The sequence below is a fragment of the Anopheles ziemanni genome, chromosome 3, assembly GCF_943734765.1.
Source record: "Anopheles ziemanni chromosome 3, idAnoZiCoDA_A2_x.2, whole genome shotgun sequence".
Lineage (NCBI taxonomy): Eukaryota > Metazoa > Arthropoda > Insecta > Diptera > Culicidae > Anopheles > Anopheles ziemanni.
The window spans coordinates 33,679,147-33,701,583 of NC_080706.1; the positions used below are offsets into that span (position 1 = coordinate 33,679,147).

Genomic DNA, 22,437 nt, shown 5'->3' on the forward strand with positions numbered 1-22,437 from the left:
GCCTGCCATTTACGACCGGGCTACCTTTGGTGCGCCGTTTGCGATGCTGTCGCAATGGCAACCCTAGAGAGGTTGCTTTGTTTGGCACTGCTCTGGTACTGTTGTGCGTTTTATCCACCCGCTCGACGGGAGGGGGAGGGCGAAGAGTTTGAACACCTTTCTCCTACAACACTTGCTGGTTAAAAATGGCAATTGTTGGCGTTTGGACGGACTGGAGACAAATTGCGACACCACTTCGCGTACCTGGTAGCGCCCGCCCAGAGGACACGGAAAGGTTGCCGTTTTACACGGCGCTGGCGTACGGCTCTTTCACCTTTTTTGCAATCGCGTTGGTCGCTTGTGTGTGGGGTTTGGAGGAAGGAGAATGGCGACACCAGGCTTTACCGAAGAAAAGAACCACCAAGAAGCGAAGAACACAAAACGCGAACACGACGCACGTCCGAGCGCACGGAGCGCGGACGGGAAAAAAGCGAAGGAATAACGCGACCGAACGCCTGGCGATTTGACGAAAGACTAAAGAATCGTTCAAGCGAGCTTGGTTGTTGAATACCTTTTTACAAGGTTGGGCATTTTGTTCGCAACTGTCAAGCGAAGTTGTCAAAATAACACCGATAATTGCACCTGCGGATCGTTCGACAACTGTCAGTTGAGCATTGTCAAAGTGCCTCGCTAGAAAACGTGTTTTTGTTGATAAACTACAGATCGTTGAAAAGTGTGTTCGAATTCGTTAAAGTTTTCTCAAGAATAACTGCAAAATGATACAGACTAAGAAACGGTCCGTTTCAGAAAACTCCGTTTCCGAATCAGGCAAACCGGTAAAGAAGCTGAAGAACGGAGACGCTGTGAAAAAGGTCGTTGTGAAACCAGACGGTAAAGTAAAGAAAGACGGAGTGACCGGCAAACCTAAATTCCAAAAGAATGATGGCACTAAATCAATCGCCGGCAAGGCGGGCGGAAAGTTTGAAAAGAAACATTCTCCTGGTGGAAAATCGGGTACACTACCGGTCAAGAACAAGTTCGTAGCAAATACGCCCGAGTCGAAGAAAGAGTACTGGAACAGTATGAAGGCGAAACAGAAGGAACTGCGACAGGCACGCCGGCAGAACAAAGCGAAGGAGCTGTACGAGCTAAGCGTTAGTGCGAAAAAAATCTACGACAAGCTGAATCGTAGAAATGCCGAAAACAAGGAGGAGCTCGTCCAGAAGTTGCACGAGCTGCTTGGGAAGGAAAATGCATATTCTAAGATCGCGACAACGCACGATACGGCTCGAGTCATTCAATGCATGGTAAAGAATGCTTCTGAAAGCATTCGTGATGAGATTGCCACGAGTCTGCTGCCTTCGCTGTGCGAACTGGCGACGTCCAAATACGGGCATCACTGCATTACGAGCTTGTTTAAGCATGGAACGAAACAGCTGTGGATGCGTGTGGTGGACGAGATCATAAAGCACGTTATAAAGTTGGTAAATCAAGCATTTGCTGGAGCCATTGTCGATGCCGCCTATAACGAGTACGCTACGAACGACCAGCGATCGCTGATGCGGCAACCGTTCTATTCGGATCTATACCAACTGGAGAAGGATCGCAGCATACAGACGATAAAGGACTGCTGGAAGACGAACGGGTACATGAAGAAGAGCGTACTGATGACAGTAAAAGGCCATCTCGTGCAAGCGGCCAACAAAAAGTGCACCGACAATAGTCTCATTCATGCACTGCTGGCCGAATTCCTCCCGGAAGCGGGAGAACAAGAGCGCGCGGAAGTAATCGAGCTCTATCTGCCCCTATTGGCGTCGATTTCCAGCACACGAGAAGGTACCGGTGCGGCCATTTTCTGCTTCCTACGCTCAGTGGTCAAAGAACGCCGTGCGGCACTGAAAGCCATGAAACCGTACATAGAAAAAATGACAATCCATGAGCACGGACATCGGTTGGTCTTGTGTGTGTTGAACTGTTATGATGACACAGTCATCCTAGGGAAACAGGTGGTCACCCCCATCATGCAGCAGCTAGAAACGATCGTCGGAACGGGCGAGTGGGGTCGAAAAGTAGTTGGATGGATTTTCTCACCCGCAGATAAGGATCTGCTGCATCCGGCCCAGATCGAGATGCTCGATGGCTACCTCGAGCACAGCAAAAAGGATAAGGACATTCGGCGCAAGGAGTTATTTGCATCGGCTGAGGCAGCATTTTGTCAGCAGGTGGAAAATAATCCCAACTTTTGGCTCCGTGGTGGCCACACTGCACTTCTAACAGCCGCTATATTAAAGAACTGTAAGTGACATTTAATCAAATTGAAGCTGTCAGCGATTATAAAGCAACGCTTTTCTTACAGATTCTGGAGAACACCTGGCACGTTTGCACCGGGCTCTGGCGAAGGTGGTGTGCGATCCGGAATGGAAAGTGCACGAGAACGAAATTAACCTTGACGGCTCGATCCTGTCCGTGGAGGCCGTGAAAAAGCCGAAGGAGAATGAAAAACCTGCCGGCGAACGGAAGATCAAGAAGTTCAAGAAAAGTCCATTCGAGGAGGAGAAAGTAAGTAGTTTATTGCTTGTGCTTGTGTTGACCAAATTTTACACGTACATCGTTTCTATTGCTCCGAACTTTAGGCTGCTTCACGCGAAAAACAATTGGCCGCCAATCCGCTGGTTAACGGTGTAGAACATGCTGGCATACACATTGCGCTAAAGAAAATGCTTAAATTGGACCAAGAGAAGCGACAGCAGGACGGTGAAGACGTTTCGCAGTTTGGACAAGCGCTTGTCGAAGCCCTGACCGACGAGCGGTTGAGCACGTGGATTGCCCAAAATAGGCCGTCTTTCCTGCTACTGCTTACATTCGAAAATTCTACCGTGGCCGTACAGAAAATGCTGCGTGAGAAGTTGCTGCCATTGAAGAAGCAACTAAAGGCGCAGACACATACGGGAGGAAAACTGTTGGTCGAAAAACTGAAATTTTAGGGACCTTTCGTTCGGCCGTTTATAAAGTGCGAGGGTAGGGCAACGAAAACGAGAAGTATGATTCAATAAAACAAAACTTTTGCTCCTAATATCATGCCTTGTTTAGAAGTTGATTGTTGCACAATCTTTCTACTTTAACCGAAGAATTAAATGAACGCCTGAGTCGGTGTCGACTATATCGGACATCTCCCCAACTTTCAGAGCAAAGGCGGCATCCTCGAACGGTTTCTGCATCATTCCCCGTTTGAACATCCCCAGGTCGCCGCCACGTTTGGCGGAGCTACAGTCCGAGTACCGCTGCGCAAGCTCCTGCAGTGTGGTTTCGTTGGATTGAATTTTCTTGCGATACGACTCGAGAATCTCGATCGCTTCCTCCTTGCTTCGAGTGATGTTATCTTCCCGCCACGAGCTGGCCCGTCGCGACTTGTTGTGTTTCACGAGCAAATGTGCACACTGCACCTCAGAGGGCTCCTGGGGGGAGGGAAGGAGGAAAAAGGATCTCAATCCCTCCGCATGATGCTATTCCGCTGAAGCTAAACTTACGTTGGTGTTGGCCGGTTCGGCCGGGGCCGTCGGAAGATCCCACTGTGACTCTTTGGTGTAAATATTGAGATAGTAAGTCATACCTAGGCGTAAAACAATCTATTTTAAAGAAAACAGAAACCAAACAAAGCACTTTTTGGGCAACCCCATGCATACCAGTCGAGCGACTCGTGCGCTTCTCCCAACCATCGGGAACCGTCTCTTGGTTATCCGACATGTTTTACTACACACTGATGTTGGCTGTTAGTAGTGGAACACGTTATTGCCTTGTACGATCGGTACTTCAGTAAGAATTTAGAAGAAATGCAAATTTTATTTTATCACGGCTTATGTTTTGAGAAGAGTGTAATTTTCGCTTGCTTGCGACAACTGTCACCTTTCGTCGACTGTCATAATTCAGATCAACTGTGGTATATTTAATCGTGTTTTGACGTAAATTTAAAATTACAAATTTAATTTACAAAATCCATAATTCAAATCATTTTCATAATGTTCATCATTTGCTTAAATGTAGAGCACGAAGAAGTTTAGAATTCATATGCAAACTCAAAACTAAATTTTAAACATTTTATTGTAATCCCAAATTCAGGGCTGCTTGAATTTATGCTCCCAGATCTTTCGTATGAACTTACCTCTATATTAACAGACCTTGTGCCACAAGCAACAGACTAGTGGTGGGGAAATTGAACCCCTTCAGATATTCATTTCTTTCGATTATAATTCGGGTCTTCAATGCTCTACTCAAAAAGCTTAAATCTTGAAAGAAATGACCATGCTAATTTAGTGAAGATTTCCTCGGCTAAGCCGCTGATAACGTGAAACCTCTACGACCGCGACCGCTATTGCATTTAGGATTAAAAGCACCTACAGACTACGCCAATATTGGCGCCAAGTACTTACCGCCAATGCGCTACTCGCTAGCGATTCTACACTAGCGACTACTAGTGATAGCTAGCGCAACCAAAAGTTGCTCGTCGAGAAAATGTTGTCGCCAACACTTGACAACTTGTTAACGAAACAATCAAAGCAAACTGTTTTCTATGCGTGTGCATCAGAAATGGATGTGTCTACGAAAATAGTGCAGTGCTTTGTGTTGTGAAACGCTGTTTGTAGTGTAATTGTGTGTTATTTTGTGTCCTGGAACAGATTAGGCACTAAAGTCGTTCAACTATGAACGAATGAAAATGAATCAAATCGACTGTTCCGAAATCACCAACGGTTTCTCAGCAATTTCAAATCCAATGATTGCTGAGTATTACCGAGGGCTTTCACACACGGGCAAGACCAAGGCAAGATTTTTTGGCACTTGCTAGTAGCTTGTCAAGTGTTGCCTTGGTCTTGTCTTGGCAGGCCTTGGCGACAGTCTGTAGGTACTTTAAGACTTTTTCATACGGCATAAACGACCCATATGAAAAACTTATTATTAACAAATTTTAAAAGTAACAAAATAACAATTGCACAAATATATTAAGTTCACAAGTGGCAAATTAAAGTCTTGAATTGATGCAAAGAGCTCCGATGGGCAGCTCCGAGAGTTGTTTCATTTAGTTTACAATTCCGGCTGGAATTACACATCACAAGCACCAGTTTTTTCAAATCCTCTCCCAAAATCTAACCGGGAATTTAACCTTGCCAAATGATCAGGGTTGTTGGCGAGAAGGTCATTGGACCGGTAATTGTATCGGTAATAAAATTACCGGTTAAATAACAACCGAACCTCAGCTGTCAAGCAGCAAACTCGAACCGTCAAATGGGATTCGAATCTTTGGAATCCGTCTAGGGATCGAATCTTCGAATCTTCCGAATCCCGATTCTGCCAACACCACTCGACAGTCGCTGACGAGGAACGAGAAGCAGCAGACACGGATTTTGTTGTCGTCGCGGCAGTGGAAAAGTGAAAAAAGTATCTTCTGCGAACAAGTGCCGTTTTTTAAAGAATTTCGGTAAATTGTGTTCCGTTGTGCGGTTTTCTTGCACGAAACCAACGTAATTTGAGATGAAAAGTGACGATTTAACCTACCTCAGTTCGTAACGCAGAGGAAATGCCACCGTTTGTGCTCCAGCACTAAACTTGGGTGGAGGAGGTGCAAGCGCAGAAAATCGGCAATTTTCATTTTCCCTTTGGGTTGGAAAAAGAGAAAAAGCAGAAATAGAGCGAGAGAGATGGGAGAGCGTGAACAAGTGCGTCCGATTCTGCAAGTGAGAGCAAGTGTACTATGATGGAAAAAACAACGGACGCAAATGTTCCGATGCAAATCTGATGCTGATGCTCCCCCCCGTTGTGGAGCATTGTTGAAAAATACATCTCTTTTCCTTCCGTAATGCCTTGGGGCTTGGTAGCGTCGTGTTGTGGGACGTCCGTGGGGTCGCCGAGGAAACTGGCTCCTTTGTAGTAGCATATTTTCAACAACAATTTTGTTGTGGAAGGTGTTTTGTGTTTTGTTTTCCTACCAACGGGGTGGGGGGGAACCACAACCCCCAGCATTTTCGTCGTGTTGGCCATTCCGGCGTGACACGCTACTTGCGTGTGTGCAGTGTTGATCCCCATTTTGTCTAGCTGTACTTGCACGGATTCGCACATTTTCCCAGAGTTTCACCTCACGATCGAATGCTCCATCAATGATGATGGGGCGGCGTGTGAGTGCTTTCTTTTGCGTGTGCAAGATGGTGCATCTTGCGCTCTTGCCTTTTATGGTCAATGTGTACTATCACACTGCAGTGGAATAATCTGATTCCTTCAAGGTAAATCGAGACACTGCTAAGAAACAAACTTGGGGAGGTCCCCATCATGCAGAACCTATTGGTAACAATGCAATGCTTTTTGACGCCCTCTGTCAAAGCTTCACACTCCTCTGAAGTGAAGTGGTTGGGGGATGATGCATGTGCAATGGAAGTGAAACGCGACCCCCCAACCCCCAGGGGAAAAGGTGCGCCGGAGTAACGGTGGAAACTATCCTCCAACTGTGACTCCAGCCAATACTCACCCCTCTTCTTAATCGACCTCGATGCTGGAAACAAAGTGATTTGGGGTGCAATCGTTTACCTTTTCCCTAGCCTTTTTTTCTGCCTGCATCAATCACAACAACGCGCTGCAGCTTTTCGGCCGTGCATCAACCGTTAAATCGTTTTTCTTTTGGTATTTCAGGGAATCGTGAAAAAATTACGTGAAAGCAACACCCCCGAGCGAATGTGGGAGAAAACAAATCGCGGTGCATTCCATCCCATTCGAGTGTCCGTTCGCGCGTCCTGTGTGTATGTGTGTGTGCATCTGGAGGGTGAAAAATATATCACAAAAATCAGCTGTGCTGTGTGATCATCGCGCACCCCTCGAACCGACCCCCGAGCCACCCCCGAGGCGCTGCCCCCACCAACCGCCTGTCCTTCGCGAGATCTTTCGTGGTGTTTGTGGCGTGCGGTGTGCTTGCTGGAGCGAGTAGCGGATTATGTGTTAGTCATCGATCGCGAGACGGGGACCGCTCGATCGAAAAGATTCATCCCCTCTTGGAAGGCGGAGAGCGAGTGGGGCTGAAGAAGGGAGAGGAGCAAAGGTGTGAGTGATGATCGACGGGGCGCACCAGTTGTTCCCAAACGTGGCTCGCTGGTGATCGCGCGATCTTGTAGGGAGAAGGGGGAGGAAAAACGGGGGCGAGTGAGCAGTGGGCGAACGGAAACGGAACGCGGTGCGGTGTGTGTATCCAAAAAGAGAGAGTAAGCCAGCGCAGCCACTCCGGCGAAGAGGTGGATACCAGGGCGCGCGTTATCGCTGCTGTCTGGTGTTGTGAGGTGTTGCAGGAAGAGCATAAGACGCGTGAGAAGGAGGAGGAGGAGGAAGGGCAGGAGTAGAGGAAGCAGCGGACGTGGCGCTCGCCCTCGTGGCACCAACGAGGTGGCGTTTCACTTGCACGAACCACGCAACGGTGGAAACAAACAATAATAACCTATCGAAGGATCGGTGATGCAGTTTGGCGATTTTGAAGCAAAATAGACGAGGTAAGTGTCGGCGGGAGGTTACAACATACAGCGACACATTGATGTTTGGTAAAAGTTTGAAAGTTGAAAAAAATTAATAAACATCATCTATTTCCTATCGGAATAAATCGTAGATAAACTTAAACAAAATTGCAGCGATGATGGGAAAACTGAAACATTGATTTAAATTAAATTGTTTAAAAAAATAACATCTAAAAATTATCCAAAAATAGCTTGTTTAAAATTAGAATAGCAATGAGCAAATCGACCCATAGTTAAAATATGGGCGTTGTATTGTCGAAAAAGGAGAAGACAAAAAGATATCAAATCAATCCATCAAGATGCATACAAATATACAAGAGAATTTGAATCTCATCTTTTAAATTGAGCTTTTTAAACACGATAAGCAAAATTTAATTTCAAAAAGCACAAAACTGGATTCAATATTTGGGGGGAAAATTGGCAATATCCTTGAATATGCTAGGTTTCCTTCATTTGATCAAACGTAATTGGCTGTTAAAATGGGGGTTCTTTTTCACAAAAGTGATACCTTTTTGAGCTTCGTTTCTCAAACGAAACCTGATAGTTGCGAAACTAAGAAGAAAAACCCTCAACTTTACGAAAGTCGTGTCGTGTCGATTGATGGTCGATGAAGGACTCCAATGTAGCGTGTCGAGTGGCATCGCAATGAGCTCCTCACAACCGTTCGAGTTGCAGCTGAGCTGGAAATCCGGCCGGACGGAAAACGAAACAGAAAAGTTGCTTATGACCGTCAGGGCTTGCTGAATTTCGTTTTGCTAAGGTTAAACGGCTTTTTAAAGTTTCGTCAAATTTCAAAAGGATGCCCGAATTGTTTTCCTAAACTTTTAAAAAGGATTCGTTCCCGTTAGATCCGTAGGTAAACGAATAATTCAGCCCTAAGAAAACAAAACAAAGAGTTCGATTTCTTCATAGCTTCTCTGAGCCGGGTTTACGATCGAACCAGTCTTTACGACTTCAGCGAAACATAGTGTGGTAAATATACACGCTGCGGCTATTTCCAGAACGATCGAACATATGTAATGTACCTGCAGTGTTGCTCCTTTCTGGGGCATACCTTTGGCTAAAACACTAACAAGCACGTCTGAGACCCCGGCCTCCATCCTTTTGAGCATATCGAAAGAGATCATGTTTTATGTATGTAACAAGTAGAGATGGACAGAGCAAGGTGTTTTTTTTTTGGGTATCCAGACGATGAAATTGAGCACATAACAACCATCACATTTTAGTCACCATTTTTGCTACTCCTTATTGTCATCGTTCGCTGTCGCTCCGGGAAAAAACAATTTCATGAACACGCCCCATGGAAGAGAGTTGACGCGACGAACTCGATGTCTTTGGAAAATTTATGTCGAATCGTCTTGGTTTGGAGGTTATGAGCCGTTTTCAATTTTCTCGTGTGCCCCCGTTGCATCCGGCCGCTGGGTTGCAGAAAAATGGCACAAATCCTCCGTCCGGTTCGTGTGTTCGTACATTTCCACCCCGACGACGGCGGCGGCCGGGAGAAACTTAATGAATAAAATATTCCCATCTATTTCCGACCGATTTGCGAACAACTTTGAGAGGAGCAAATGTAAAAGGAGCTTTACTAAAAGGCGGCAAATTTCCGCCTCCCATCACCAGCGAGTTTACTTGCCGGCTGCAGATAGTCGTTGTTCGATTGCTGCGTAATTAAACACGACAGAAGGGAAAATGTGTGCCATCCGGCGGACACGGGATGATTTTTCCGCGATTGATCGCGCGAGTGTTGTTTTAAACATTTTTCATCCCTCCTTCCTTCATTCCTCCCAGCATTTACCCATTTTAATATCGTTTAGAGATAAGAAGGAAAGTAAATGGGTAAATTATGAACCTCCGGAGAGACGACGTGTGCGTTTTTAGTGTTCCACAAAAAACCTCGTGCGATTTATCGTTGTTTCTGTTTTGCCGTAAAGTCTGCCGCCTCGTTTTTCACTTCTCAATCAACTAAATACTGGGTGCCCCAGTGTTGGGTGGGATAGTTATTTGTTTGTTTTGGAGCGAAAAAAGAACAAAACTGGCCCAACTCGTTAGCAAGAATTATGTCGATAGTAAATAACGACCATTTACCGGTCTGTTTATGTTGGGAAAGTCGATTAGCAGACGACCCGCGTTTGTCGGAAATAGAACGCTTACTTACCACCGGGTTTTCCTCCCAACATCGTCACCGCCCACCGTCATAAGGACGCGATCTTATACGGTGTAGTGTGTATTCGGCTTTACTTATTTACGTGCCATCACCCGGCCCACCTTTCCGTCCGTTTGTTAAAACTTTTCCCCGTAGTGCTCTGATGGCTCGCTTATCGTGCGGGACTCAATAAATCGATCCGGTATAAATAAATTTGTACTCCCAACACACATCCTTCCCGTCCAAAGAGTCGTGTACCGTCCGCCAGCACAAGTAGTCGGTAGAAGAACGCGGTTTCCATCCGTCCTCGTTGCTGCTGCAGCATTACTCCTCTTCTGTTTTTTTTTCTCTCTTTCCATTTCCGAACCCGTTGTTTCAGTTCGTTAGTTTTTGATTTTCTTTTCAAACGATCTTTTCACTTTTCGTGATTTTAGAAAGGTTTTCCTCTGGCTTCGTGGGTCGATGAACCATTTTTTCCTGTTTTTTTTTTGCTTGTTGTTGTTCAGTGTCGTTTGAAGATGTTTTGGATGGCCGATCGAACATCGTTACCATCGAACTATCTATCGCGGGATGTGCATCTGGTTTTTATCAAAGGCACGTGCTGTCGATTTGAGGGTTCCTCTTCTTGATCGTTCCGTGTTGGTTGCTTTCCGATGGCAATGGGGACTTTTCCAGTGAATCTCGCTAGTTTCTCGATAGGTTAAAAAAATCTTTTCCAGAGTGTTTTTAAGTTGTTTGAAGAACAGCTGCTTGACTCCTGTTAAGATAAGCTCCTGCTCTTTATCGTTGGTCTAAGATAAGTTCTTTCCATTTTTAGGTGCATAAATCAATCATTTTCTAATACAGAATTCTTTTCTTTTCAATTGTTGGATCAATAACGAGTCGACCTATGGAGCACACTGGTAAACACATAACGGTGAAACATGAAACCGCAGCAAAACCGTTTTGGTTGCCTTTTCTCTTCGCGTATTTTACGGGCAACCTTGGGTTACTGCTGCTGCTGCTGCCAGGACACCGGCCGGGTTATGCACTCCCAAAAGCCTCGAGTGGCGGCTCGTCCGTCATCAGCCTTATCACCACTCCCTCCACCTTGCAAAAGGAACCGGTGCGGCATGAAAAGTCATTATTTGGGTCAATATTTGCCTGCCGGAATTCTATTAACGGAAGCGGCCCGGCCTTCGCCACCGCGCGGACGTAGGCATTCGAAGCCACTCCCGGCATGCTCTCGGGGACCGCGATTGACGACGACGGCGCATGTCATTCCGGGCGAGAGACCCCACACACACACCCCGTTTTGTCGGAACTGGATGATGTTGGAGGCGGCGGTTTTTGACGCATGTACCGCAGCGAGCTCCGTAAGGCGTTGCACTTTAGGGAGTCAGCTTTTCAAGTGGCTGGAGAGAATGGGCTTTTTCTAGAACAAACGGCCAACGTAAAGCCGGGATGGTGGTACAGCTTGTTTTCTTCCGATGCCTCTGGAATGCCACAAGAAGTCAACAATGGCTTCCGTCTGGCAAAGGGTTTCCAATCCCAGTTCTAGTTGGTGTTTAAAGAAAACAACCGGGAAACATACAAATAAATCCATACGCCACACCGCTAATGAGTCGATCGATCGATCTAAAGTGCTTTTTCGAGTGGTTTTAGTACTTTTGATTGCCTTCCCCGGCACCGTAGCTGCTGGAACCTCTAACTCGAAGATGTACCGATCCGTGCACGGAATGAGGTTACTGTCGGCGTATCTTGCCGGAGTCTTTGGCTCCCATCAGAATTGCATGGAGGGAGGGAGACTTTAAAAAAAACAACTCCCGAGAGAAGGGTCTCGTGGTTAGGATAATGATATGGGACGTGCACATGTGCGTCTGATAATAGTTATCGGGAACTGGGGGGGTACCATAGACTCGCCGGTGACGACGATCGTTGGAAGTTGTCTTCCCACTTCCACGAACGACGTCGTACATCTTCGGCCAGCGAGAGGAAGAGGCGAACAAGCGAACGGGACGGCGAAGGCGAGACGTCTGCAGCCCTACTTTAGTGATTTCCTCCATTCCGTTCAATCTTGAAATTACTCATCCGCTTTCTATTCCTCCCCCTTTGCCATGGCCGCGCAACGCCTTCACGCTACATCTTCATCTATCATTCCCGCTTCCATCTTCCATATTCTTCCGACCGATTTCGCCTTCTCCCCCGCCTCTTTTTCATCTGGGACGATTTGGGGCGTATGGTAAATTAGTTTACCCCCTCCCCCGCTCTTCCTCCTGTCCCCTTCCCTTTTTTCTGGCTCTGGAAAGAAGGCCTTGAACGTTCAGTACGGTACACTCGGTGAGTGAAGTTCGCCTTCGGGGAAGATGGGATGCATCCACCGTTGCAAATTCTTCCTAAAACATCATGTTGTACCGCCCGGCCCGTCGGTAGCGGCACGAAGAAGCTTTCATTAGGGGCATCCGTTGTCGTGTTTCATTAACGGCACAAGCATCGCTAGTGTGCGTACGGGTGCTCAACTTACCTTCCGATTGTCACGATATTTAGGTCAAAACTTCGGTGAAATTTAGGCCCTTTCTTGGTTGCGCCGGAAGGGTCCAGAATTGGTCCAGCCGTCTAATGGAAAAATAATGAGGATATAAGATTGAATTTAAATACACGCTGCCTAGAGCAATAGAGATTCTGAAAGCGTAAACTGCCTCGTGTTAACTTGTGTTTGTTTTTAAAATTATGATTGCTTTGGTTGGAGATATAGCGCAGTTTGAAAGCATTTAAAGTTTCTCTCTTCAACTGACAAACCTGTCATGTTGACATGATTTTGCACACATTTCTCCACCCCCGATTCCTCCTTTTTTGTTAAAATTTTTTTGACAGTTACATCTATTCATTAAATTGCTTTCGTTATTTTAATTCCGTGCCGTTTTTCGGGAGAGTCATAATTGAGAAAAAATTGACAATGATTAATGATTTTAATGCGCATTTTTATGATAGCATAACCGGTAAAAAGTAAGGTAGATGTTGACAAGTCTTAGGAATAGATTGCATTGCAGTTGTCAAGATCGAACACATTCAAACGTTTTCCCTAAATGTAATAAAATACAGACGGAACTATTTTTATTTAACACATAATAAAACCATGCGCATTGTTTGTATTCCCTTATCATTTATCATTTGGTTATGGTTCTTGTCAAATTTGTGGGTGCATTTGAATTTTGTTCGCATGACACCCTTTTCTAGTTTTAATCCTATGTTTTCCATGTTTATTTGCTCACTTGTTCTATTTTTCCTCTGCTTTATCCTTTTCCGTTAAAGTGATTGATCTAATAAAAATCTTACGTTTTGTTGGTTGTTTTAAGTACGTTTCCCAATGTGTGGCCATTATCAAATCGAACATGTGTGTTGCGTACACCTTTTTTTATGTCGTGTATTGCAATGTAGCTCGCTTGTTGTACCCAATAAATATGACCACGAAACTTTATCGATGGCGTAACATTGGTAACATATCATCTGAAACAACCCTCCCTCCACCCAAGCAGCTCCAATCGGGAGTTTGACCCAAATAAGAGCCCCCAAAAAAAAGTTACGTCGCCATCGACACTCGGACGATGAGTGTGTGGCACATTGTTCGGGCCCTCTATTGATCGCGACACGTTCGCAGCGGCGGGGTCGTTGACATCATCCACCAGTGCATCTCTCTCCACGTGCCGCATCGTCATGTCGTGTTGTTTGCTACGCATTACGCGGGACTTTTCTTCGCCCGGGTGGGGAGGGGGGGTTTTTCTCTTCCATCGCGAGGAGATCGCGAAAATAAAAAGATAATCACTTGCGCCACGAAACAAGAAAGCGCAAAGATTGCGCGCGTATGTCTTTCTCCTCACCCTCCTTCCCCGTTCCCCAGCGCGGTCATTCGTTTCTTCGTCTGGTTTGGTTTTGCTTCTCTTTTGCCACCGGGCTTCAGCCCGCCGTTACGGTTTGACGGAACGGTATCCGAAACGTTGCCACTACTTGCGTACGCGGCGCATTAGGTTTTGCTGTTTTGGGAGGGTTGTTTCCCTCTTTTGCTTTTTTTTTTGCATTGATTTGCTACCGATGACGCTGGATATGATAATTACTTCGGGCACAAACAGCGGGGTGGCAAGCGTTTTGCTTTTCCTAGCCAAGCAAACAGGGCTAAATAAGATGTCCGCTCGCGAGTGATTGGTCGCGATGAGCTGTGAGATCATTTCTTTGATTTGTGAAGAATAGCAAAGAAAATAAATCTCTCGTTCTTTTCCTTTGCGATAAATCATTCAAAAATGCTGCAAAAATACGATATGCGTCATTTTTTAAATTCATCTCATTTGAAACGCTTCTTCTCAAAACGCTTGCCGTTTCAACATAGAATTATTTTCTGCCTCTCGTAGCGAATCGAGATATTGTCGACCATAATTCCCGCACTTTAACGTTTTCCTCTGGCCACAGAACTGGTTCCGGATCACTTTCCTTTGTTGGTCATCGACCAACGTCTTCGATGCGAACGTGTTCTAGCTTCTTCACGTGGAAGGCTTGCGCAAGCCATTGGCAACCAGACAGGTGGTGGTGGGTTGCTGTTGCTGGCCAGAAATCTTGCGTTTTCTTCCCGGTCACACAGTAAGGTTGACAGCGGTTTTGGTGGGCGTTGAATGGCCACGATAGTAGTATGGTGTCGCGTGGGAGCTGTGTAGAGCGGTTGTGTTTGTTGCTGCTGGAGGATGCCGTGAAAGAGATCGATTCTGTTCTTCGAGCACTTTTCCGCCTTGTTTTTTCCCCCTGCCCAGTTCCGGAGAATGGGGAGTATGTATAGATGTGTGCCTTCGAATGGCATCCCAAACAACGATACGATTCTTTCCTCCCCATATATATGTATGTCCGCGATGTGCTACAAGAAACGAGGCTACTATTCTCGATATAACGATCTATTATCTTTTCCGTTTTATGTTTGCTTCATGTAGTTTTCCACGCCGCTACTGCATTCGGTTGCAGATGCGGGATGCGCGCAAGCGGCCAACATCCGTGTTCGTGTCTCACAATGGCCCCGGGAGGATGATTACTAGCCATCGGGGAAGTAGACCGTCCCCGACCGTTCTTGACTCGTTCGAAAATTGCTTCCCAAGCCATGTAGGAGGGAAGGCGTGTCGTCTCACGAATTTACTTCCACGTGAACTCGCGGATGGGGGAGGCTTTGTATACTCCGCAAGCCACCAGTTGGTCATCTGCTTCGAAGTTCAATTTTTGGACTTCCTCGTGGCAGGGGTACTTCCGACTCGATTTATTTGACCACCCGCCTGTATTGGCCATAACAAAATGAGAAAAAACGATTTTTGAGACGTGCGACCGGTTGAAAGAAAAGATGACTTTTTTCCACTCCTGTGTGGGAATTTGTTTATTCAGTTGATGCTGTGACCTTCGTCATTGGTTTCGGGGAATTATTTTTGCCCTGCAAAATTGATGATGAATTGCAAGCAACTGAAATTGGCGAAAAATAACATTACTGCACTGTTTCGGTAAGTAGTGGACACTAAAAATATACTAGCCACTTCTTCGCGTGCATTTTGCTAAGGTGTACATCCACTTTCATTGCTTCGAAAAGAAGGGACATTAAAAGCTACTGTTATTTTTTTTACCAACTTTTGTTTGTCTTTAGAATGAATGTTGTGGAAAATTAAAATGTCAACTTTATTCAGCATGGGAAAGATTTTTTGAAAGCGATATTAATTGTGTGTCGTTCTTGTTTTAATATGACGATGGTGTTGATGATTATTAGAGAACTGTAAGCTTAACTAGTGTAAAGATTCATGACAAAACACTTGTTTTAAACACAACGCGTGAATTCATCCGGCTTGTAAGAAAATTTTAGTGATTCATACAAAAAACCCATCTCAATTTTTATCGGATTTGACGATTCACGATTTCCGTTTTTTTTCTTCCCACAAATAAAGAATAAAATTGTTGAATGAGGTGTTTCTGTTATATGTTGAAAAAAGAAATTCACCGGAAATAAGTATTAACATGTTTGAACAAGTTTAACGATAAAGTTTCAAATATTTTATCAATACCCACTTTTTATGTAATTTTACTATTTGACAAGTTGATACTCCATTCAAAAGGGTACTACTTTGAAAACATAATGGTATAAGGAATCAGGCCCGCGTTTTCGGTGTTCTTTTAATCATCTCTGGCCCTTTTTTAGGAAATGTATGCCGACCGTTGATGTAAAGTGTTTCTTCTGCAGCGAATTTTTTCGCTTTCTTCTCAGGGTACATTTCTTTCTGGATCGTACGATTTGTTTTCAAGGCCCTTAACCACAAGGTGTTTCTGTTTTCCTGTACCAGTTTTTGAGTGACATCGATAGGTTTGTTGTTGTTTGATCACGCTTACCATAAAACAATACCATGTGCTCGATATAACCTCTTCAATGGCGTCGTTGTAAGTGAGCAGCCTTTCGAGCTAGGGCTTCCGAATTGAAACGCATCAATGAACCACGTTCCCCTCGTGATCACGGCGCAACGGCTGGTGCAATCCGGTCCAAGAAACATCGGAAATCATCCCTATCAGCAGCCCTTCGAGTGGCTCACCCGCTCGTTCCGTTTGTGCTTGCGACACACGGCCGGCAGCAGCGTGTGTTGCAACTCACCCTCTGTACGTTTCTCCTGCCGAACAACAACTGATAGCACCACAAGTGGAAGCCTCTTATCGGCGTCCCACCGACGATCGAGAACGAACCCGTTCCGCCCGCAGAACGAGGACATTCATTGGAACATTGGAAAATGGCGCACGTGCCGCCCAGCAAGCTGGCTTGGCTGAGGTGGAACACCGACAACATCCGCTCCGTGTCCGCGACCTAGGGCTGCGAATTGGGGAGTCAACCGGACGACCTGCCCCGACGCAGAGGGTCAAGTACGGTGCCATTTTTATGGTCTTAGAATGTTTATGGCATCGAATTACAACACACCGACGCCGAACGACGACGACACCCCAAGGAGACCCGTGGTCGCTCCGTACTTGGGACGGTTCTGCGCCACCAAAGAGAACCTAACCTTGCCTAACAAGGTGTCAAGGTGGCCGAAAAGAAAGAATCGTACCGCCTTTGAATGGCAAGGGCAGGAGGATGCGACGGTGGTGGTGGGCAATGCATCAACAACTAAACCCGTTTGGAACACGCCAACGTGTGCGCTTCGGCATACACACGCGGAGAGGAGTAGCATGTCTTCAGTGACATCATTCTGTGTGGCGGCTCTCAAGGTACTTTTTATTTGCTTGTTTCATTTTTTTACGCCCCTTTTCAAGATCGATATCGCGGGGAAGAGAAAGCCCGAGCGGGGAGTGGGGCCGACCCCGTAGTTGGTGGTTGGTTAATTTTTATTATTTGACTACCATTAGACCATGACCGCCCCCTGCTGTTTCAGTCCGAAGGGGGTTAGGTGGGACTTGTACACATATCGAAACGAAGACTACAACCCACTGGCACAAGGACCTATCCACTTTCGTTCTCCCCAGGGAGCAGTTGGGTTTAGTGGTCGAATTTTATTACCTTTTCGTATATGTGACATAGATTAATCATACCGATATTTCGTTCGTTCGTTTGTCGTTCGGTGTTTCGGGTGCGTTACAATGTTGATGGCTTCCAAAAGCTCGATCATGTTTTTTTTGTACATGGTTGAATCTCATTTTTCCTTATTTATTTGTATATTGAAAAATTGTGTTTTCGATTGGCAATGAATAATGCAGCACTGTGGAAATAAGGGCTGTTTTCATTTGGGTGGTGGATTTATTTATTTATTTGTCTTTTATGTAAAATAAATAAGTAACTCAGTCATCTAAGTTAAACTAATATAAATTGTATACTGCAAGTAATTATTTGTAGTTTCTGGCAGTTTTAAAAGTAGATTGAGGAGTTAGAATTACACTTTAAACATTTATCATTTATTTATTCTTTTCGAATATTATTGAGTTATCTTGTATTGGCGAAAGAACGTTACATTCTATTGTTTCTAAAATGTTTCTACAGTTCTAAATGTCCTCTGTCTGTCTTTTTATCTTTTGTACATTCGCTTCAAGCTTTGAAAACAAAATATGAGAAAATAATTCGACGGTGCCTTTTTCCAAATTATAATCAAATCACAGCCGTTCCATCTTGGGATTGGGGGATTGCTTTTAAACATTGATGAGAAAGAATCACCCTTTATGTGTTCCCAACTCCTCGAGAAAAGTTATGTATTATTATCCGTTTCGAAAAAAAAAACAACAAATGTTAACCCTACGAACGGATTTCGCAACCGGAGAACGGTTTATCGGAGCCTATGCGAATTACGATAAAAGGGTTAGAAGAGAAGTTAAAAAAAAAGTTGAACGTGTTTCAGACGTGAAAATGTGTTTTTCTTCTTCCTTGGGATGCGAGGTGACAAAAATAATAAATAAATAAACGTATAGCAATCTGATAGCAGAACAACAACCGATTCGCCATCACCGACCGACTGGGGGTTGGATAACTTTTTCCGGAACATACACACACACACATATCAAAGACCCACTTCTGGTCAAACACACCCCTACTTTCTAGCGCAGACGAACCACCCCGAGAGCCCGTTGTGTACGTGAATTGGGGCCCTGTGGGATTTGACCCCGTTTCGGGCCCCAAGAAAGAGACACCCATTTATTTTACTTTTTCGTTCGGGTTTGTTCTTTCTCTTTATATTTTCCAACATGATGGGGGGTGAAATGGGCAAGACCGAGGGTGCTCATTAGATAGAGGGCTGGTTCCGTTTGGTGTGGAAATGGAAAACACAGGAAAGGAATGTTCCGAACGAATCGATTGGGAGTCGGATTTCCCGGCCGGGGTTGATGTTGTTGGTGGCGGCTTCGGATCAGACGGAGGCGTTTGTCTCTTCAGCACCGCACAGGTTTGCCGTTTTGGGACAGCCTCTAACATTTGATTGATGCCCATTGCCGGAGGTAATGTACGTGAACGTGAGCTGAATGGATGAGTCTTTCGGTCGGTTTGAGGGTTTGGTTGGCGCAATAACACGCTTTTGGGCATTGGCACTCTTAGCTGCAGAGCACGATTTAGAAGCTAGAATCTTTCTTCCGGAATGTTGGAAGATAAATGCTTGGAGTATTTTTAACCTATCTGTAGAATAACTTATTTTAAAGTTGATATTGTTCTCGTCGATCAATAATTTCGTGAGCGCATCATGCCAAAATGTGACAAATGAAAAATAATAAAAACGGTTTTAGGAACAAAAGTATAAGAAGAAAGTAAAAACCTTATAAAATGAAAGCCCTGTTAAATAATAACTCACAAAACTCACAAAAAGATTCTTGTTCATAGCAAGAACAACAAAGGGTTGGGTTTGAATTTGGTCGGCAGAACCAAACCACATCCCACAGCTAATTCAATTTGTTCGTTAGGTCTGATGGGGGTTTTTCACTTGTTTCATGCCGTTCCCAGAGTGAGCTGGACGCCACAACAAACGTTCGCGTGACCGGACTCAAACGTACTCGCACTGATGGCATCCGAAATGTCAAATCCCCCTTTCCAAAGGATGTGCATAACTTTGTGGCAAGAGGAGGAAAAAAAAGTTATCAACAATGCGCGAATATGTGTTTAGTTTTCCCTCTCGATGTCGTCCCACCATGGCAGGGTTTGGCACTGGCCTTTAGCGATCCTAAACACCAGTACACGAGGGCTTTGGCGACCCTTGAGAGGTCCACCACCTGGGGTTGGATCGCATTGGAACGTTTCATAAAACCGTTTTCCAAACATCGTCAACCGGAGGGGCACGTTCTGTGGGGAGGGTTGTTCCACACGCCCTTTAGAATGGACATCACCCGTTTGGTGGTGGTGGGGGAGAGGACACCGACCGACTGGTCGACCGCTGTTCCGTGGCACGCTGTGGCCTTCACGTAACGCTTTTCCACATTACGTGAGCTTCGGTGGATCCGAGGAGGAAAAAACAAAACCAGAACGCACCTGGCCCGGTGGTCGGTTGCGCCCTTCAATATCCCATCCGCAATATTAAAAGGAGTTGCCAGCAGGCTGGGTGGAAGGGTGGGGTGGATGGGTGGTAATGGTTGATGATTTGCAAAAGTGCACACACACGCGCGCCGTCCCGCAGACAGCGCGTGCCAGCGAGCAACACATTGCACATAAGAACGATGAACGATGAAACAAATGGAAGGAAAAACTAACTCTAAACCGACCACCCCGCCGCACCCGCAGATGAAAACAAAAAATGCTGACATGGAAATGTTTTTTTCTCCTCCCCCTTCTCTGTTCCCCGTGGAGGATTCGTATGCGGGGCTTATTGCAAAACAATAATACTAATGTAAGCACGTACACGGAATGTTGCTAAAGGATGATTGATAATGCTCAGCAGTAAAAAATCCTGTTTTGTTGCAGGGCAGGGCAGCACATTGAGAGTTATAAAACATTTTTTTGTCCTTATGATATTCCTTCTCTTCATAACTCCATTGTTGCATCACCATCGATTAAACCGTGCTTAAATTTTAATGCATTGATCTAATACAACTAGTTTTGATAGTTTGTCACTGTGTTTTCGGTCATAATATCCATTGTTGCAAAATCCAAGATTTCTATAATTTCGAGGCAAGGATACTACGGGTATTTTATTTTGTTTGAACCTGTTCAACATTTCAAACATTTAATTCCAACGTCTAAGACAGTTTTGCTTTAGTTTAATTGGCAATTTGTTAGAAGATATAGTACTTACATATGTTTTCCACCAAGCTGTTCGCTCAAGCCGTACTGGCCAAAGTTTCTACCCGTTAATTTGCCTGGGACGAACAAAATACGTAGAAACTAAATCAGAAGCAAAAAGGGTGGTTGCAAGTGGCCTTTGTTTCCACCGCATTAATCCGGATTCAATCGGATCCGTCCGGATTCAACCGGATCCATCACGATTCAACTGGATTCATCCTGGTTCAAACGGATCCATCAGGATTCAACCGGAGCCATCCGGATTCAACCGGATCCATCCGGATTAAACCGGATCCATCAGGATTCAACCGGATCCATCAGGATTCAACCGGATCCATCAGGATTCAACCGGAGCATTCTGGAATCAACCGGAGCATTCTGGAATCAACCGGAACATTCTGGATTCAACGGATTTAAAAGGACTCATCGGAGCATCCGGAGTCGAATCCAGTATTCTTTCGGATTCGTATGCGGTTTTAGTAAGATGTAATCGGAGTAGATTCGCGAATCCATTCGGAGGTTCTCATCACTACATCCATGGTTCGGAAGCAAATCAGAATAGAAGATCATGTGGCTGTCTTTCCAGCTCCCTCCTCCCCTAAGACCTGTGAAAATGGGGAGGAAAAATAAGAATGAACATGCACATACTTGCATTCGGTACACGTATGCACCGCATACCACATTGAATACCGTTGGTGCGATGCCGGCCGGTCACAACAACATCATCATCAACATCATCCAAGGGGCGGCCCTAACAAGGAAAATGTGAAAATTCAATGAAGGAAGACGTTGCGCTTGCGATCATTAATGTGTTTTTCTTTACTCTTTTTACTGCTAATGACTTTGCACGCGATTCTCATGTGCAGCGCTGGCTTTTGGCACGTTCTTGGTCGGCGCACGGGGAAGGCACGTCGGACGCTTGGGGGTGGTGCGGTTAAGACACATCAAGTGGATGTGAAGAAGCGTGCCGGTTATTTTTTCTCCACAATGCATTCTTGCTCCTGCTTGCATATTTTATGCAACCCGAGCGAAACTTTCCTCCCGTAATGGACAGTTTTTGTTTTTGTCGTTGTCTTCTTTTAGGCTGGGTGAGCGAAACCACGAAATAATCTCAAACATTGGTGGGTTACATTATTTTGCCGGCCGACGGCAGTGTCACGTAACGAAGGGAAAGTTCTCCGGTTGTTGTGGTGTGTGCCACCTCACTCCGGTGGGGCCGGTTCACTTCTGTTTTCATTTTACGGGACCATATTTTATCCTGTTTCATGGTGGTACGTCGTTGGTCAGCTTCCGGCCAGAATGTGGTACGTGATGTATGCTTAACGTTTTTGTTCACGTCACAGGGATCCTGAAATGGGGAAAGGCTATGGGAAATAGTACCATTGTTTAGCATGGAAAAGTATGTTCTACATTTGCAAGTATTTTTTTGTGAAAATACAGGTAAAGTAATGGCATTCCATTGCCTCCTGATTTGTTGTTTAATTATTTTAAGTTGTCTTACTTGGCATAGCATCATTCTCATTCAAGCACCACATAACCGCAAAGTTTCTTAATCAAAATGCGCATTTCAGTTTCTTTTAAGCACGTAAATACCGTAACCGGCACGCAGTCAGCCGAGTGATTCATTAATTTACGTTCCCGTGGGGTCTAATTGGTTCTCCAACGACCGTCACCGTGTCTGTCTACGTGGGCAACGTCTGACTTTAGCATTCGCGCTAAGAACCACCCCAAGTTCCATCGTTGCAAGGTGGAAAGGCAGGAACAAATTTCACTTTCGGTTCGGTTAACCTCAAGTTAATTTAATTTCTTTACTATCATTTACATCCGACACTGTACCAGACGTGCAAGTGAGGAAAAGCTCTTACAAGAAATCATGCTGGCCGCGAAAACGTTGTGGAAAATATGCTCGGAAAAGAAAAAAACTAAACAGGGAAGGGGTGGGTGTGATGTGTGCAAACCAGGTGTCATTCGAGATGATGATAAATTTGCAATCGCTCACCCTCGAGCCACGACCATCGTTGACGCATTGCAAATAAAAATGAAAAAAAAATGTATATACACTC

The 22,437-nt window shown here is 45.2% G+C and overlaps 2 protein-coding genes across 2 annotated transcripts; one reads left to right on the forward strand and one right to left on the reverse strand.

The window, feature by feature from the left end:
* Positions 1-754: 754 nt before the first annotated feature.
* LOC131289213 (protein penguin) lies at positions 755-3,128 on the forward strand. Its single transcript, XM_058318424.1, has 3 exons — positions 755-2,274; positions 2,336-2,538; positions 2,613-3,128. The coding sequence occupies exons 1-3, from the start codon at positions 756-758 to the stop codon at positions 2,961-2,963; spliced, it is 2,073 nt and encodes a 690-aa protein (XP_058174407.1). The 5' UTR covers position 755; the 3' UTR covers positions 2,964-3,128.
* Positions 2,535-3,856, reverse strand: LOC131289214 (putative peptidyl-prolyl cis-trans isomerase dodo). The gene is made up of 3 exons (XM_058318425.1): positions 3,663-3,856; positions 3,507-3,589; positions 2,535-3,434 (listed from the first exon to the last, which is right to left on the reverse strand). Exons 1-3 carry the CDS (start codon positions 3,721-3,723, stop codon positions 3,093-3,095), a joined length of 486 nt encoding a protein of 161 aa, XP_058174408.1. The 5' UTR covers positions 3,724-3,856; the 3' UTR covers positions 2,535-3,092.
* Positions 3,857-22,437: the final 18,581 nt, after the last annotated feature.

Bases quoted from the DNA above. Each gene is read 5' to 3' on its own strand.
- LOC131289213 (XM_058318424.1), top strand. From the start codon at position 756: ATGATACAGACTAAGAAACGGTCCGTTTCAGAAAACTCCGTTTCCGAA. The intron at 2,275-2,335 runs GTAAGTGACATT...CTTTTCTTACAG, and splicing joins AGCCGCTATATTAAAGAACT to ATTCTGGAGAACACCTGGCA. The intron at 2,539-2,612 runs GTAAGTAGTTTA...TCCGAACTTTAG, and splicing joins GTCCATTCGAGGAGGAGAAA to GCTGCTTCACGCGAAAAACA.
- LOC131289214 (XM_058318425.1), bottom strand. From the start codon at position 3,723: ATGTCGGATAACCAAGAGACGGTTCCCGATGGTTGGGAGAAGCGCACG. The intron at 3,590-3,662 runs GTATGCATGGGG...TTTTACGCCTAG, and splicing joins GCGCACGAGTCGCTCGACTG to GTATGACTTACTATCTCAAT. The intron at 3,435-3,506 runs GTAAGTTTAGCT...CCCTCCCCCCAG, and splicing joins CCGAACCGGCCAACACCAAC to GAGCCCTCTGAGGTGCAGTG.